This window comes from Pelobates fuscus, chromosome 5, assembly GCF_036172605.1.
Source record: "Pelobates fuscus isolate aPelFus1 chromosome 5, aPelFus1.pri, whole genome shotgun sequence".
NCBI classification, from domain to species: Eukaryota; Metazoa; Chordata; class Amphibia; order Anura; family Pelobatidae; genus Pelobates; species Pelobates fuscus.
In genome coordinates, this window is record NC_086321.1 from 116,943,506 (window position 1) to 116,960,888 (window position 17,383).

Here is a 17,383-nt window from a genome sequence, read left to right on the forward strand (position 1 = left end):
TCATCCTTGCTTACATGGCAGATATCCAGTGACTGCAATTCTTACCATTTTCAGATTTAATATTACTCAAATGAGTCTCACATATGCATTGACACCCACAAGTCATTAAATCCAGCCAAGTACCAGTAGTGATTATTTCCAAATTAACCCAACTCTTCCCCATAAAGAAGTTTTGGGACATATGGATCACACGCTCAGCTATTGACACAATCCACAAGAAATGCTTCTCTGAGAGCAACTCACTTCTGCTTTGAGCAGGCATTCAAAGATGAGGAAGGCAACCCTCCTGGCCATCTATTTGACAGCAGGGAGGTTACCAAGTGGGTTTATAGAAGCCAATTTCTCTTGAATGAAGCATGCTTAGTAGTATGCAAGACAAAGGGGACATACTATTAACATCCTAAAGAACTTAAGCCAATCCATTTAATGTTAACACAAAATTTCAGTTTAAGACTGTGCATCCCCTAAATTCATCCCCCCTCAAAAAATGAGACAACGTGCAACAAGACTGATTTTGATATTTTATTTAAATAAAATGGAGAAAGCATCTTCTAAAATTAAATCATGAAATGGTCATAGCACTGGCAGTTAATGCATTAATTTACACAGTAAATTTTATGGTTTCATGAGATAACGGGGTTGAAAGATCCTGTACACTGCCGAATTTAACAATCCAAAGCATTTACCCAAATTGTAAAGCAATGTACCCATATGTTTCAGCATATGGGTTTCATAGTTCTCATGCGTGTCAGGAAATTTGTACCTTAACAGGTACATTAAAATACAAGTTACTAGTCAAGTGGGAATTGTAGCTCCCTTTCAAACTCTTCACATAGAACAGTTTTATGAAGAACTATCTGCAAGTTGTAGACTCCCTCCACCAGTGATCTGTATTGGGAAGGGCCAAGGCAAAGCCCAATGTCAAAAGCTAATGCCTATTACAATTACTGTAAAAATGTATGTTTAATTTAAAGTCCTTTTCTATTATAGTATAATATAAAAATAAATACAAATAATGTAATCAGAGATACCTAAAGGCATTTCATTTTATAGCCCCCACATGTTTTTATATTCATCTTCTGCATTTTTTGTTGTATATGAGCTGGTACATAGAGTTGCAAATGGAGGTATTATTGGCAAGCACAACTAAAGACAAGTAGGTCTCTATAACCCCAACATGTATAAATAAAACCCAGATAATAAAGAGTGTGGATCCTGGGCACATTTATTAATACAGTGATTAACGATTAAAACCTGTTCTCATTAAATAGGTTGGGTGTGCAGTAATTTACCCCTTTAACTCCATTGTATGATGTATGCACTTGTATGGGAGATAATACATCCACGCACTTCATGAGCCGAATTAAAGGGTGTATATAGGCAGAACAACCTATGACGCAACATATGTCTAAGTACCACCAGGTTCGATCAGGCTTATTAGGAGTGGCCGCATTGACCTGGGACTAAACCCTTAGGCAATTTGTAGTGCTCAGAAATTACTGGGAAAGTCAAATATAGACAAGTAGGCAATTCTTGTTTTACAGGTCCACCCAGTTCCTTTACATCTAAAGTAAACCAGTGCATGAAAGATTTGTACATGGCGCCAATGATTCCAGGAGGTGATGAGCCAGCAAATAGCTGCACTTAAAGAATTTGAATGAGCCTGTGTTAATCCTTACTGTAATTTTATCCATGTGCTACAGTTCCTTATTTTACATGCTCCATCCTTCATTATGGACTGCATGACAGATGAACTTTAATTTTACTCCAAACAAGGTGATCTAAACCTACCTCGGTCATACAGATTCCCGATTTCCAAAAAGACTCACAACATATCCATTCTAAATTGGGTATGAAAACAATAACTGATGGTATCCACATTACTTTGTTAAAGTCTGACCTTTGTATACAAGATGAGGAAATTGACACAGTTACACTGCATACAGAAGCAAGTGAAATGTCTTCAACTATGCATGTTCATGCTTGAAACACCATTACGTCACATGAAAGCGAAGCCAAAATATTACGCTTCTTGCCGTATGTAGTACTACATGTGGGTGTAAGGATATTTCCAGATAAAATATAACGAAATTAGTTACAATGGACACATTCTTTTTAAAGAAATAAAAATGGATTGTATGCCTATAAGAATTATCTTAAATTGAAGGTTTTGTTTTTGAGCAACTTGAGACGTGTATGCCTACTACACCTTTTAAAGACTCCCCTTAGGCACTTGAAACTATACTGTAAGTGCATCCTACATACAGCTGGAATGAGCAATACTTCAGCTTGTCTAATATAGCAGGAAGAAATATTTGGTTGCATGAATAAGTCAATGGCTTTCATTTGCTCAAAATCCCACTATAGAGTTGGAATAGTCCATCTTCAAACTCTGTATTCTGATTCCAATACAGACTTGTGTCAGGAGATGAAGGGGAACAAGACTGGTTCATGTGGACACTGAGAAGTTGAGGAAAAAGTTCACTGGTGAAAGAGTCCTCCCATACTTGGTCAGAGTTTAAAGGGGAGGATAATTCACTTAAGGGTGATGCACACCCTTCATACCCAGAGTCACTTTCTGTATCCAGTATTTTTACTGGTTGCTCCAGGTTGTCTTGAGGAGCTGACAATAAACTTTGCATTCCAGGGACAGGGACAGGGTCATCTTCTTGAGGCTCCGGTTTCACATAGGTGGGGTCAACGTGTGAAGGACTAAAAGATGCTTCCTCCATTTTAACTATGCAGGTTTCGTTGCCCAGCTCAGAGTCTTGCTCAGAACTTAAGGGCTTTGTGTAGACATGATCAAATCTTATCAGTTCATTAATGGCCTCCAGCTTTGCTGATGGGGTCCCCACAGGAGAAGATGGGGAGGTGGGTATGGAATTGGATTCTGCTCCTTCGACCTCTTCTTGTGGGCTCCAGGACATTGCTGCATCACTGGTAAGCAACAATTCTGAGTCAAGGCTTTCCAGGATGCCCAGCAACATATCAGACTGAAAAGAAGAAAATAACTCATTGATCCACATTGTAGATAAAACAGTTTTTTAAGATTATAGTGTTTTATTGCTAGACATATGAAATAAACCATACAAAGGGCAGAGCAAACTGGATGCAATTAATGCTATAAGCAAACTCTTAATCATCAGCTTAATATACAAAAATACAGCCCGTTTGCCATGCTTTTTGCCACTTGTACTGTGAAAGTTCAATGCATTATTCGTTTGTTACTGACTCCTATTAACCAAAGTTTGAAATGTCTACTTGATGACAATAAATCACTATCTCCCAATATTTGCACTATAGTACTGCTGAAATCATTACAGCCCAACAGCCTCGTTTTCATTATCCACTCAACTCTTTAAAAAGAGCTACAGGAACAAGTATGTTGACTCCGCACAAGCAGATTCGGCATTTATTTTATGGATATATGTAAAGAGTTGACTCATGCTTATGAATCCCCAGGTGGCATTTAAGTAAAGCCATATGCTCCCAGTCTGTCTATTTCTATGAGCATATAAGAATGCATGTCTGAGTTCAGTAAGTAAGCGAATATATATCTAATTGAATGCTATTGCCAAGTCAGTTTTAAAAATTTTAATTTGCCCTTTGGACTTCTTCTGCAACAAAATTGAGTGAACAAGGCAAACACTATTGACAGAGGAATTGTTTGTACAAACTGTTGTGGCTCTGAACCCATGTGTTCTCTAGCTTTAACCATAGAGGTTTTAGTTCAGCAGTATATGTGCACCACTATTACAGCTGTAGGCTCATCCATGGTAATGCTCATTGATAACCTGTTGAAGGCATTTCTCATAATGCTCAGCTAGCCATTTTATTTTCGCTCTTTTTTAATTAAATAAAAAAAATCATGTCAGATGGATTATCCTGGAATATAAGTTATTTTTAGAAGGGCAGTTTCTCACCTCAGAGTCTGAAGAGTTAGGGCTGTCAGGATCCATGTAGACATGGTCAAGGTCGGGGACATCTGGGCCTGCTCCTGCTGCAGAGGTGCACGTAGTCTGAGTGCTGCGGACTCAGCGGACCCGGTCTCCGGCCTAACCTCATCTTGTCTGGACTGAGTTATAACCTGCAGAATGGACAGTGATCACATTAGGTAGGTCACAGATGTAATGTGCAGCACAAATAAACCAAAAAGTACAGCACACAAGAATAACTAGAGAAGGAGTCTTGAAACCACAATACAATCTGCAATGCAAGATTACATAACCAGGCCTAAAACCTTACAGACCAGAATTTTAATGAAAGTGGAAGGAGACCGAGAATGGACCATAAACCAGGCATAAACTTTGCAAGTTATGCCCAGTGAACTTTGTGCCAGTAGCAACAATGAAAACTGAATCCCAATATTGTTGGCAAAGATAGGCGATTGGAAGTGGCCTTATAGAATTTTGAAATGTATTTTATGAGTGTGCTATTCCTTGATCTGTAATCTGGGTGGGGTGGGGGGGGGGGGGGGAGGGGGGGAGGAAGGGTGTAAACTGAATGCAAGCAATTTTCACTATGTTGGAGGCACTGTACACATATGCAAATTTGAAAGACACCAAGAATTACTATTGTATAACTCATCTGTTTGCTATGATTGCACTTCCTTGACACATAAGGAACTAAAGGTTAGATTGTGAGTTGTTTGACAGGGGAGGGGTTGGCAAATAAACCAGATTAGTCCCTGGAGCTTGTACCCAAGAGGAAAAAGTATGCAAAGAAGCCGGTTTGCAACATCTGCTACATGCATTATAGGAACACTCCAGGGTGGATTGCACCACCTTTTAAGACATACATAATGAAACATTATATATAATTATTGCTTAACCCAAAGTCTGCATGTTCAGTACTTTCTCAAATTAATGTGAAATGACCTAATATGCAAAAATTGAACAAACAACAGCTCCTCGTCGGATTTAAAATTCGCGTGGAGCAATTTACAACTTATTTTACACCAATGTTCATTTCTTTACATTTGCTCTTATAGAAGTGGAAATCTAGAAGCAGTATTGTTATTTTACCAGGAAGATCCTGGCTGAGAGATTCACTTCACAATAATATTCTCCAGAAAAGAGAAGTGTTAAAGCACTCACCTCTAACTCTTCCTTTTCTTGTTTAACCTCCAGGGCACCAAGGCCCAGTCTCTGTCGTAGCTCCTGGTTTTCAGCCACTAGGCCGTGTGATTTTTCTCGTAAAAGCTTATTTTCAATTAGGAGTTTCTCATTCTGAAAAAAATAAAAATTAAAAAAAAAGCACGTTAGTCACAATGGGGACCCTGAAAGCATTTTAATGGGGATTCTCATCATACCAATTATTAAACATGTCGACTCACATATTGATTAATGCATGAGAGGGACACTCAAGCCAACAACGAGTGTCATTCAACCAACCACTAGGAGCTTTAAACTAAAATGGATTTAATATTGACTTTCGTCTAGAGCCTTATATTTAATCATTTTGGCAATGTATCTAGGAGTCACATTTAGCAATTTTAGGAGCTGTTCACACTAGAACCAAAATGTTTCCATGACTAATCTTCTGCTTCAGTTGTATAAAATATTATATTTCAGAAGTGCAGATGCAAGTTGGATAATGCTTATCTTGAATAAGTTATCTGCCAAGATTTGAATGGTCAAAGGCACAATTAAATTCAACATTCTGGTAATGTTATTGTGACACAGAACAAAAACTACACCAATGTAACACTCATGTTGACTAGCCTTGCAAAACCCCTGGGGCACTTTCAGAGTGTACACGTTTTTAAACTGTATTGAGACAAAGGGAAACAAAAATAAAAGAAAGCCTTTTCGGTTAATGGAATCATGGTACCCAGACAGGACACAGGGTGCATAGAACATCATTGACTTGTATTCAAGGCGTGTCTGAGGGGCTTACTAAGACATTTTACAGATTAATATACTTCGCAAATTGAAGATTCACTGACTGATAAGCGAAGGGGGAGACAACAAAAATACTCCCTCCAACTCCTCTCCCTCCTGAAACAAACACAAACAAACTCAAAAACAATAGGACAGACATTTACATGACTTAGCAGTAAAGGAGTAAAACAAGCAACAGATAATGGCTTATCAATGTGGCCATCTCTAAAACAGGTAACATCAAAGCCCTATAAGATCATTTGTTTCTACATGTATAAAATTGTGAGGGTGGCAGTCTGGAAAAGACATGTTCTGAGAAAAAAAAAAAATACAACAAAAAACACAAAACAAGGTATCACTCAAATTACCTCAATTTCTAGATCCAGCACTTGTTGCTCGAGTTCACCCATTCTAGCTTTTTTCCTGTCCCGGGCAGTCTGTGCGGCTACTCTGTTTTTCAGTTTCCTACAGAAGATAGAGAGCAAGAAGAATACATGTTAGCATTGAAGTTACCCCTTGAAATAGATTTAAATATGCAGATCGATTATATAAACAAAAACGAAAATGCTTGCTCTATGGAAAACTTGAATCCTCAGACAAAGGGGTGTGGGGCTAAGGATCTCTTGAGGAGCCAATGAAATGGTTGAAACTTGACACTCCAGCATGGACTATGTTACTCATGACTCTCAGCCATCAATTCTACTAGGTGAATTCCAATTGCAGTTCTTTTTTTCCTTCTGGAACAAGAAAGGAGGAGCTGGAGTGGGTTGATAAAAACCTGTGTGATTACCAAGAGTTGCATCAGCTAATAGCAGTCATAAAAAGAGAGGCATACAGAGTCACTGACTCATTGAGATTGCAAATGTGCAATTTCCCCATTCAGAGGACCTTTATTTATAGGATTTGTGTAAAGAAAGTTTGCTTGCCTGTTAAAAAAAAATAAAAAGTTTAAAAAAAATAAATAAATTTTAAATCAAGCGACGCATGTTCCTTTAAGCCGGACTGTCACTTTGGAAGTTAAAAACGGAACAAAAAATAAAAAAAAATATGAACATCACATATCTTGTTTTAACCTTATCCCCCACACCAATGAAATGCAAATTATTTAATAAAAAAAACTTTTAAAATAAAAAGCAGTGACATCACAATCCATTTCAGTCCAGTCACACAATGTAAACAATTGGAACAGAAACATTGGGGGGTTACACAGAAAAAGGGTCTGAGGTGAAAATAAGGGACACAGGTTCCATTGGCTTAAACGGTGATGGCTCTAATTTTAGCACTTTGCCCATGTTTGTACAAACCCATCATATTAATTTCTTATCTTACACTATGTTCAATAATAAAATAGAGAACAAGATTGTAATGATGGCTGGCAGAGAGTCAACATGATGCACCCAGTTTCAGTAGAAGTTTGAGTTCCTACATTTAGTTATTTTTTTCCAAACCTCACAAAAACATTTGGTAAAAACAAGGGATAGGAAAACTTAGACACCATAACCACTACAATAAGCCGTGGTGTTTTACTTAATTTTTTTTGACACTGTAGTGACCAAAACCACTACAGCTTAATGTGGTGGTTATTGTGTTTACAGCATGTCCCTGCAGGCGGAGCAATGAAAATGTTGCCTTTTCAGAGAAAAAGGCAGTGTTTACATTGCAGCCTAGTAACACATCTAGGTGCAGTCACTCAGGCTGCCACAAGAGGCGCTACCTCCAGTGCTGCACTACGTGTAGCGTCTCCACGCAGAGTAAAGAGATGCAATGATTCAAAGTATCGCTATGAGGAGATTCTAATTGGAGCAGCAGTGTTTTGTTGCGCATGCACAATAGCCTCCCATTGATTTCCTATGATAAAGCATTGGATTGGCTTAGATTATCAACACTGATGATCTCAGCCGTGGAGAAAAGGTAGGATAATAATAATAAACCTGTATTATTATATATATATATATATATATATATATATATATATATATATATATATATATATATATATATATATATATATTTTTTTTTTTTATTTTTTTTTAAATCGTCTTTTCAGTCCAGAGAGGAGCAGCAGACACCTACACATTTAATCTAGAAAAATCCTGTTAGGAATACAGGTTTGTATTCCCAACACTATAATGCTCCTTTTATATTCGTCCACCCACTGTAAAAAAACTCTGGAATTTGTTGGCACTATATAAATAACATAATATTAAAATCCAGGGTTCTGACAGTTCCCTTTCAGTAATCCTGAACTATTCATTCTAAAGTTTCCATCACAGATATATCGCCAACTGAATCCTTAAAACGAATAAGGCAAGGTTCTGGTCCAAACTACTAGAACAAAGCAGAGTGTACAACAAGTGCAACAATAGGTCTCCTTCCTAAAGTATATATAAAATATACACAACCAAAAACGTCTGCTTCTCTTTGCATTTTGGTTTCTTGATTGCTGAACTTGTCACTTCTTGGTGATTCCAGGACTACTTGCTTTTTTTTTGCAGAGTCTGCATTTTATTAAAAGATATACCGTATATTTAATTTCCTCTTTCTAAAGAAGTCTGCTGGAGGCCTGCACCACACAGGATACAATTCTCAGATCACAAGACAGATTATGTCACGTGCTTGTTCTTACAACTCCTGCAGTTTTATTTTAAGTCACAGGGAATGGATTAAAAGAAGACAGCAGCAAAGATGTGCAGGCACATTTTTAGAGTGTCATTACCCCGCAATAGGTTGACAATCCCCAGATTAGATGGGCTAAAAAGACACCAAGCAACATTCACTACAGCTTATAGTGGACACGGTGGATATTTATTGCCATAACCCCATTTTGTGTTAAAATATTTGCCAAAACATTATTCTTCTTCTGGGAGGGGGGTGAGAAGGGGTGGGTGTACCGCAAACATTTTTAAATGCGTGTTTAAGGTGTATGCTTTTCAAAGGGCACTCTAACCTTTTTATTTCAATGAATGGAAGCTATGCAGTTGCCCGTCTGTTCCTCCATTCATTGTAAAACCATTTTTGAGCACTTTAAAGCTAAATAGGGGTCCCAAGCCACACACAAACCGGCTCCAACTGGCGGTATTCGCTACGGAAGAGATAATAAACTCCATTCTAGTCATACTAATTCAAACCAGAAATTAATGTTATGTTGGGCTGAAAGCAGTCAGCTGACACTTTCAGCTAATCACGGCTGCCCATTTCTGCTCAGACTGCTGGAACTCTCATGCAGCATTAATACATTAGAAGGAACTCTACTCACTATAACAACTTAATCTTATTGAAGTTGCTATAGTGCCTACAGCATTCCCCTTCCTCTTGAATCTGTCAGCAAAATGTTTTGTTTTACCAATTAGAAGGCTTGGAAACCGCAGCCTCTAGTCATGCATTGTGCCCTCAATGAGGCTCTATGAGAAGATTTTGATTATTAGATTGCAGCGAGCACCTATAGCCACCAATGCTCCACTAGAAGCCAAGGGAGACTTGATGCTTGAGAAAACTCAAGTTAAAATGATATGTTTATATTTGTATTCCTAACGCTATAGTGTCTCTTTAATAAAGGTTTAACGCTGAATGGAAGGACAACACCAGGAGACTCCAGACACTATAACCACTTCAAAGAGATGAAGCAGCTACAGTGTCCATTTAAATTTGTGCTTAAAGCATATCTGTTATTTTTGGGGAATTCAGGTATATTTTACAAAGATCCCCAAAAGTGACAGATCTGGTGTTGGTCTAGTGGTCTCACCGTGCAGAGGAGGTAAGCTTTACTTACCTCCAGCTGTCCCATGCGGACAAAGCCATCCTCACCCTGCTGTCATCTTTGGTTCTTGGTGCTTCATTTGCCGGGAGCTGCGACACACAAAAGGTCTCTAGAAGATCCCACAAGGTCACAGGACCACCTTAGATCGATATCTAAATTTCACAGTTGTCAACTTGACAAAGGCTCTTGTAGGAGCCGAAATGTTGACTTTACCTGATTGTTTCTTTTAAGAATAAACAATCAGGTGCGCACAGCTATTTATATTTATTATAAATGTCAACTGTGACAGCTGCTGAGATTGGACAAATGTTGACGACAAAATTTCAAATTTTGTCAACCTCAGATTTATCACAAGACAAAGTAATCCGTACTTTGTCTTATGGCATCTTTGAATTAACTGAAATACCAACGCAGCTGGTACAGTTACACTGCTGAACCTTTATTTTTAATAGAATGAGAAGGGATTTAGAATTTTAGACCATTACAAAATATATATATATATTTGAAAAGGCACAATGTTAGCACTGAATAAAACTAATTGAGCTCAGTTCGAGCTATGGTTGCATACATACTTGTCACTATATGCAAGTCCACCTATATTTAAAGTACGGATTCATTAACCGACATCAAGATTGTAAATTTTTAACCTTACAAACATGGGAGAACTTTGCCATCCCCCGCCTTCGATACCACAAATTTACAACACAATAAATGTAATCTTCATCCAAACCTCACAGCCTCAACAGCAAGTATTGCACAATGGACCAGTTACAGAAAGGTGGAGGTTTATTTCTAGATATACACATAATTGATTCTTTTTTTTTTTCAAAGCTGAATGACGCCAGCAAGCCAGCTCGCCTTCCACTGCCACGCAGGCAGGATTAGAGAACATTGCTCATCTTACCACATGGCAGGATATTACAAGACTGTCATCAGCCCTACAGCACAGGATATGGGCTGGAATAGAGCGCACACACTAAATGGACACTACGAACAGAGTGTGGGCACATGAAAGCACAATCCCCTGGCTATGATTATAGTACCTTGTACTATACACTTATCTCCTGAATATTTACTGTTACTGTGTGTTTTACAGCCACCCTCCTCCTTCCCAACCCAGTGTTGCAGGGCTGGGGAAATTCCTGTAATATCTTTCTGTGTGGGAGGGGGAATAAATGCTGGCTAACACTGCTTGCGTGGCAAAAGAAAGATCTGCTTTGGGATGGTCATTTAACTAGAACAAATGTATCAGATAAATAGGTGGCAGGGTTATAGTGTGACTATATTATCCAGGATTATTGGATTATACAGCCAGGCCAGTCATACATAACCAAACTGGAAAACTGGTCTAAGCTAACATATGTATTGCCATGGTGTCAAGATTGGTATTTTAAATAATTACTACTGCCTGGTTAACAGGATCTAAGGAGTCCAGGGCATTTTTGCATTAATTATTTCAACCTGTAGTCAGAGACAACCAAACAATGTATGTGGGAAGCACTCCCAAGCAAATAATAGAATGTTTGATGTATTAACCCTAGAAAGGTTAACGTTAAGAAATCTGATCACATGAATCTGATTACAGAAAGAAACCAGGACAATGCAATGTTAAATACGTCTATATACAGCCTGGAATGTAACAGAAAACTGATCTCCAAGGATTATTTGTAAACACAACAAAAGATTCCTGAAAACCATACAGTATTTCATTTTGTATTACACTATTCACACAGCACCGAACGAAACCATAAAATTCCATGAAGAATTCTTACCAGTGAGAAAGAATTCTATAACCTGTCATCGAATGTCCTCCATAGCACAAGAGCACGGTCACACAAAAACCCTAATCACTATGCTCACAATATCAATAAATACGGTAGCTATAGAAAGCAAGCATACACACCCTGCCAGACAGGGGGACCCGATATACTGCATCCCACAAACACCACTGTAACCGATAACATGCCTTTTATTATAATGTATAGACACCCTATATTATATTATCGCATGCCCCTTTATAGACACCCTATATTATATTATCGCATGCCCCTTTATAGCCAGACACCCTATATTATATTATCGCATGCCCCTTTATAGCCAGACACCCTATATTATCGCATGCCCCTTTATGGCCAGACACCCTATATTATCGCATGCCCCTTTATGGCCAGACACCCTATATTATCGCATGCCCCTTTATGGCCAGACACCCTATATTATCGCATGCCCCTTTATGGCCAGACACCCTATATTATCGCATGCCCCTTTATGGCCAGACACCCTATATTATCGCATGCCCCTTTATGGCCAGACACCCTATATTATCGCATGCCCCTTTATGGCCAGACACCCTATATTATAACATGCCCCTTTCTAGCCAGACACCCTATATTATCGCATGCCCCTTTCTAGCCAGACACCCTATATTATCGCATGCCCCTTTCTAGCCAGACACCCTATATTATCGCATGCCCCTTTCTAGCCAGACACCCTATATTATCGCATGCCCCTTTCTAGCCAGACACCCTCTATTATAACATGCCCCTTTATAGCCAGACACCCTATATTATAACATTGTAATAGATCTCGGAGGGCTATGATCATAGTACAGGCAGACTCCCACCTTCTCAGTGCCTTCTCCTCCGGTGACAGGTGGGTGAGTCTCTGCCTCTTCCGCGGTGGGTGATCACCGGCGGCGGACTCCGGGCTGGACGGGCTGTGTATTGGGAGCATCATGGCTCCGAGCGCTGCCGGCTGGCACTCTCCCTGCTCGGACTGGCTGCCCGATATGAAGATCACTTTGGGGGCTCCCATCACCACCATCCTGGAGAGCTGGGTGGGCCTGTCAGGGTGGGGGCTGGGCAGCTAGGAGGAGGAGGAGGGGGCGAGACGCCGGCTATTTACTTACAGGACTTCGCTCTGAGCTCGGGCATATCTACCCGGCGTGTCTCCACCCTATTGGGCAAGGCCCGTGACGTCACGCGGCGCGGGCTGCGATTGGTCGGCTGGTGACGACAGTGAGTGTCCCTGCCCTTGGCCCCTCAGTGCGGGGAGCGGGGGAGGGGAGCTGGGTCAGTATTTACTAAACCCGGACCTGGGAGGAATTCACCAGGGAATTACACGGATTTCAGGCAAAAATAACTGAACAGAAAAAACATATGTTTGAAGTTCTCTTGAGAATTCCCAACAAGCCACTCCTTAGAGAACACCTCCTGCTGGTGTACAGCCCAGGGGGAGCTGGGGGTCTAGGGGGAGTAGGTGGTGAATTATATTCGAAGTATAAAAACGAAATATTTAGCAACATTTCTTTTTCTTTGGGTGGGGGTCTCTATTTTGGATTTATTATAAACATTCTCTGAATCCACTATTGTCCCAGTTTGGATATTTTGGTTTACAATGTTAAATTCCATGATCAAATCCCTACACTATGTGGTTTAGTGAATAACCTTTTCAAACTAGCTATTTCGACCTACATTTTACAATTCCCTAGTCAGTTCTTGTTTCCCTAGTTAAGTGACTAATCCATATAAATGTCATAAGTCCTGCATGACACATAGTATCTTTGTGTAACATTGAATTCCAAAATGTCATCCCGATCATTCCAAGTCGATTTCATATTAAAGACCAAAGTAGCCAAACTAAAACCATAGCCACCTTGGAGAATTTTTTTTCCAGTTTGGCTATTTTAGCCTTAAATTTGAAATTCACTCCAAATTCCTGACAGGTCTCAATAAATAGTTCTGTTAGTGGGAGCCTGGCAGTGACGTAAATTGCATCACTAATGACGCCCGAAAGGGCAGTGCACCATTAGTACTGGGCTGCTGCCAGACAACCATGGGCAGAGTACTCTCTTATATGCAATATGCTTGTGCTTGCTTAGTGCAGGTTAAGTGCATTTACGATCAAAGAAGCTTAACCCCTTAAGGACCAAACTTATGGAATAAAAGGGAATCATGACATGTCACACATGTCATGTGTCCTTAAGGGGTTTAAGGACCACTATAGGCACCCAGACCACTTCAGCTCAATGAAGTGGTCTGGGTGCCAGGTCCGTCTAGGGTTAACCCTGCAGCTGTAAGCATAGCAGTTTCAGAGAAACTGCTATGTTTACAATAGAGTTAATCCAGCCTCTAGTGACCGTCTCACTGACAGCCGCTAGAGGTGCTTCCGCGCTTCTCACTGTGAAAATCACAGTGAGAAGATGCTGACGTCCATAGTAAAGCATTGAGGAATGTTTTTCTATTGACTGATTGAATGCGCATGCGGCTCTTGCCACGCATGTGCATTCAGCGCTGACGTCGGAAGAGGAAGGAGAGATTCCCAGCGCCGAGGTAGCCCGGTGCTGAAGGGAGGTAAGAGTTTAACCCCTTCCTCCCCCTTCAGCCCTGCGAGAGTGGGACCCTGAGGGTGGGGAGACTTAAAGACCCTATAGTACCAGAAAAACAAGTTTGTTTTCCTGGCACTATAATGGTCCTTTAATGGAAAAAAATTCTCTAAGGCAGCTATGCTTTCAGATCAGTTACTGTGCCCTTTAATTTGAAACTTACTTTGAATTCTCACTTTCTAAATAACCCTGACAATCTCTCATTGTGCTTTCTTACTTGTCTTTGGTTTCCTCAGATGCAAGATACCAGAGTCCAGGGCAGGAACCAAAAATCAGTACTGTCATGCTGAATTTGGGACAGTTGGGAGTTATGAATTTTGTAGCATTGCTAATACTGTTACAAAATCATTAGGTGAGAAGCATACCTCCCAAGTGTCCCTATTCAGGATGGATAGTGCCTATATTTGGGCTTAAATCCCTTTTTTCTAGGAGCTCCGTATTGTTGGTGTGTCTGAGTGTATAACAGTTCCACAGCAAAAATACTCCCAGTAATGTGCCTTTAAATTATAAATCGGTCTGTGTAAATAAGATACATTGCTCTTGTTCTGAATTATAATTTAGTTGCATACATTGTTATAAGAAAGTTACCTAATACTTCTCAGAACAACCCAGCCCTTGGACACCTCCCCATAAAATTAAAGGGTCACATTTTGACCATTTAAAATGTTGGGAGTTATGGATTTTATTAATGACACGGAGGCTCCTATTATGCTATCTCTTTCTTACTTTATTCCTCAGCAGCAAAGAAAAAATATAACTGAAAGAGAAAAAATATGTAGAATATGAATATATAACAGATACAACCATATCTGCCTAGTAACAGGGCAGCCAATCAGTCTCTAGGAACAGTCCATAAATCTCCATCCTTGTATTTCCACTTCCTCTTTCTTTGCTGCTGTCCTCAGACCAGCTAAGTATTATTTTTTCTCTCCTACATAGTGTGCTTGATTGTATTTACTAGGGTTTTGTACCCTGTTTTTACTGCCTAATTGTTATTGTTGATCACATTGTTTGCTATTTTCTGTATATCTGCGTTTATTTAGTCTATTTTTATTGATGTTTTATTACTGTTTGCCTCCCCTGCGTTTTTCCCGCCGCTTCCCCTGTCTGTGTTGCCTTTTCACTCACCCAGACAGGGTTCGCGGCTAGCAGGGGTGACTTACATCGGAGTTTTATACTCCTTGGTTCCCTTCCCTCTCCCCTCGCGGCTGCGGTTGCGGCCGCGTTTGTTTGCCGACCCGATCGCTATCTCCTCGCACCCGCTGGTGCGAGGGAGTTCCCGGCCGCGTGTGACTCACGCGCTCCCCGGCCATTGGCGGGGGAGGAGCTTTGTGGCAGCGCGGAGCGCTCTGCACACGGCGCCCATCTTCTGCCTCATCACACGAGGGCTGGGCGGCTTTTTCAGCGGGTCGGCTCCCTTACCTCTCCCTTATAACTGTTCTGTGCAGGTATTTGCTTGTGGGTTAATCAACCCCTTATTGTTAGCTTTGTGTGTTCTCCCTAATACTGCTCTGACTCAGTATTGCATCGGTTGCTCGGTGCCTGATTATTATTATTTAAAGGGGCAGTACGTAAATTTATTTTCTGCTCTGCAAATTATGCAGGCTGGAGGTGAGGGTTCTGGTAGCCCCAGTTACCCCATTATGGACTCCTCTCAGACCCCTACTGCAGGGGACTTAGGCCTTACTCCCTCCCAGGAGTTCCAGGCCCTTATTGATTCGACTATGCAGAGGGCTCTGGCTTCGGCCTTGGGGACCGTGTCCTCGTCCCTCTCCCACACTATTCAACAGGCGTTAACACTGCCTTTGGCCCCTGTCATGTTGCCTGCTCCCATGCCTGCAGTTCAGACTCAGGCGGGTCGCAAGGCTCAAACTAAGGTTAAACATGTCTCTCCAGATGTGACGCAGGTGTTACCTGCCCTGACTGACGTGCCCATGGCCGTCCAAGATGGCGCGTTTCCGCGCAAGAGAGCCGCTGGCCGGGCAAAATCGGCCAGAAAATGGAAACGGGCGCGTGCCCGTGATGATGGATCGGATACCGATCAGACTGGAGAGTCGGATTCGGACCCCCCTGATTACGCCTCCTATGAGGAAGGGGGCTCCGGCGATGAGGCGGAGTTTGACGCTTCGGCACTTCCTCCGGGTGAGGGGCAGGACATCTGTGATCCTCAGGGTTACCCCCTGTTCGATCCCGATGACCTTCGCCATCCTCGCTCGGCGGAATGGGACCCGCCCGCGCACATTGCCAGTTATCTGGCACTTCGTATGCGTACCCCTCTCTCCAAAGAGGGGCGCAGTAAATTGAGGGCCGAGTGCCCGAGGCCTTCCGTGCCTGATGCGGCGTGCAAGACGCCGGAGGTTGACCCTCAGATCTCCCAATTCCTGGCTAAAACAGGTTGGAAGCCCAGGAAGGGGCTGGAGTTTTCAATGCATAATTGCCAGGACAAGATCCTGGACACCCTGGGCCCCGCTGCCAAGCTCTATGAGCTTTTGGAGGCAGCTAAAGCTGGAACAAAACCCATCGACCTCGATGAGGCGATTGGGTGGGTCCAGAGGTTGATTTGCCTCCTTGGCAACGCAAATACAGCCATGTCGGCTGAACGCCGCAAGGCGATTTTGCTCAAGATTGAGCCAAAGTTAGTAAACCTTGCTGTGAAGGAGCCAGGTGCCTCGGCCAAAGGTATGCTCTTTGGGGAGTGTTTTGTCAAGGATTTGGGCTCCTTTGTGCGTACCTTCACCGCTCTTGATAAAGCGCAGTCTAACCTAAAGCGGGTTTTTGGCCCTAAGGTTTTCCATGGGGCCGGGAGGTATAGGAGCCGTCCGCCCGGCCGTGGAGCTCGAGGTCCCTCGCGGACCCACAGAGGCTCCTTCTCCGCCCCCCGAACCTACCAGGAGTATAAGCCAGCACCCTTCTTCCTCTCACGTGGGAGACCTTGGCGAAGTCGAGGAGGTCGTGGACAACCCTCATACAGACGCCCTTACGGTGAGTACCCCAAAACGTATGTTTTGCAGAGCAAGTGTGGGGGGCAGATTAGCGCTATTTCTAGATATGTGGGGTATGATCACCACAGATGTATGGGTTCTGGAGACGGTCAGGGGTTTCCGCCTGATCTGTTGTCTCCCCCTGTCCAGACTTTTATCCCACAGGAACTGAGACTGCCGGACGATCAGTCCGGGCTAATTACCGCGGAGATTGCGGAATTGTCTGCCAAACGAGCCATTCAAGAAATCCCCTACGACCACCCAGGATTTCTGAGCAATTTGTTTCTCATCGCCAAGAAAGGCGGAGGTGTCCGCCCGGTGATTAACCTCAAACACCTAAATTTTTTCCTCCGTCACCATCACTTCAAGATGGAGGGTG

General features: G+C 41.8%; 1 protein-coding gene across 1 annotated transcript; it reads right to left on the reverse strand.

The window, feature by feature from the left end:
* Positions 1–509: 509 nt before the first annotated feature.
* XBP1 (X-box binding protein 1) lies at positions 510–12,579 on the reverse strand. Its single transcript, XM_063454172.1, is given in 6 exon segments — positions 510–2,993; positions 3,924–4,007; positions 4,010–4,087; positions 5,097–5,228; positions 6,251–6,347; positions 12,263–12,579. Coding segments are annotated over 6 exon segments (1,242 nt in total). The 5' UTR covers positions 12,463–12,579; the 3' UTR covers positions 510–2,342.
* Positions 12,580–17,383: the final 4,804 nt, after the last annotated feature.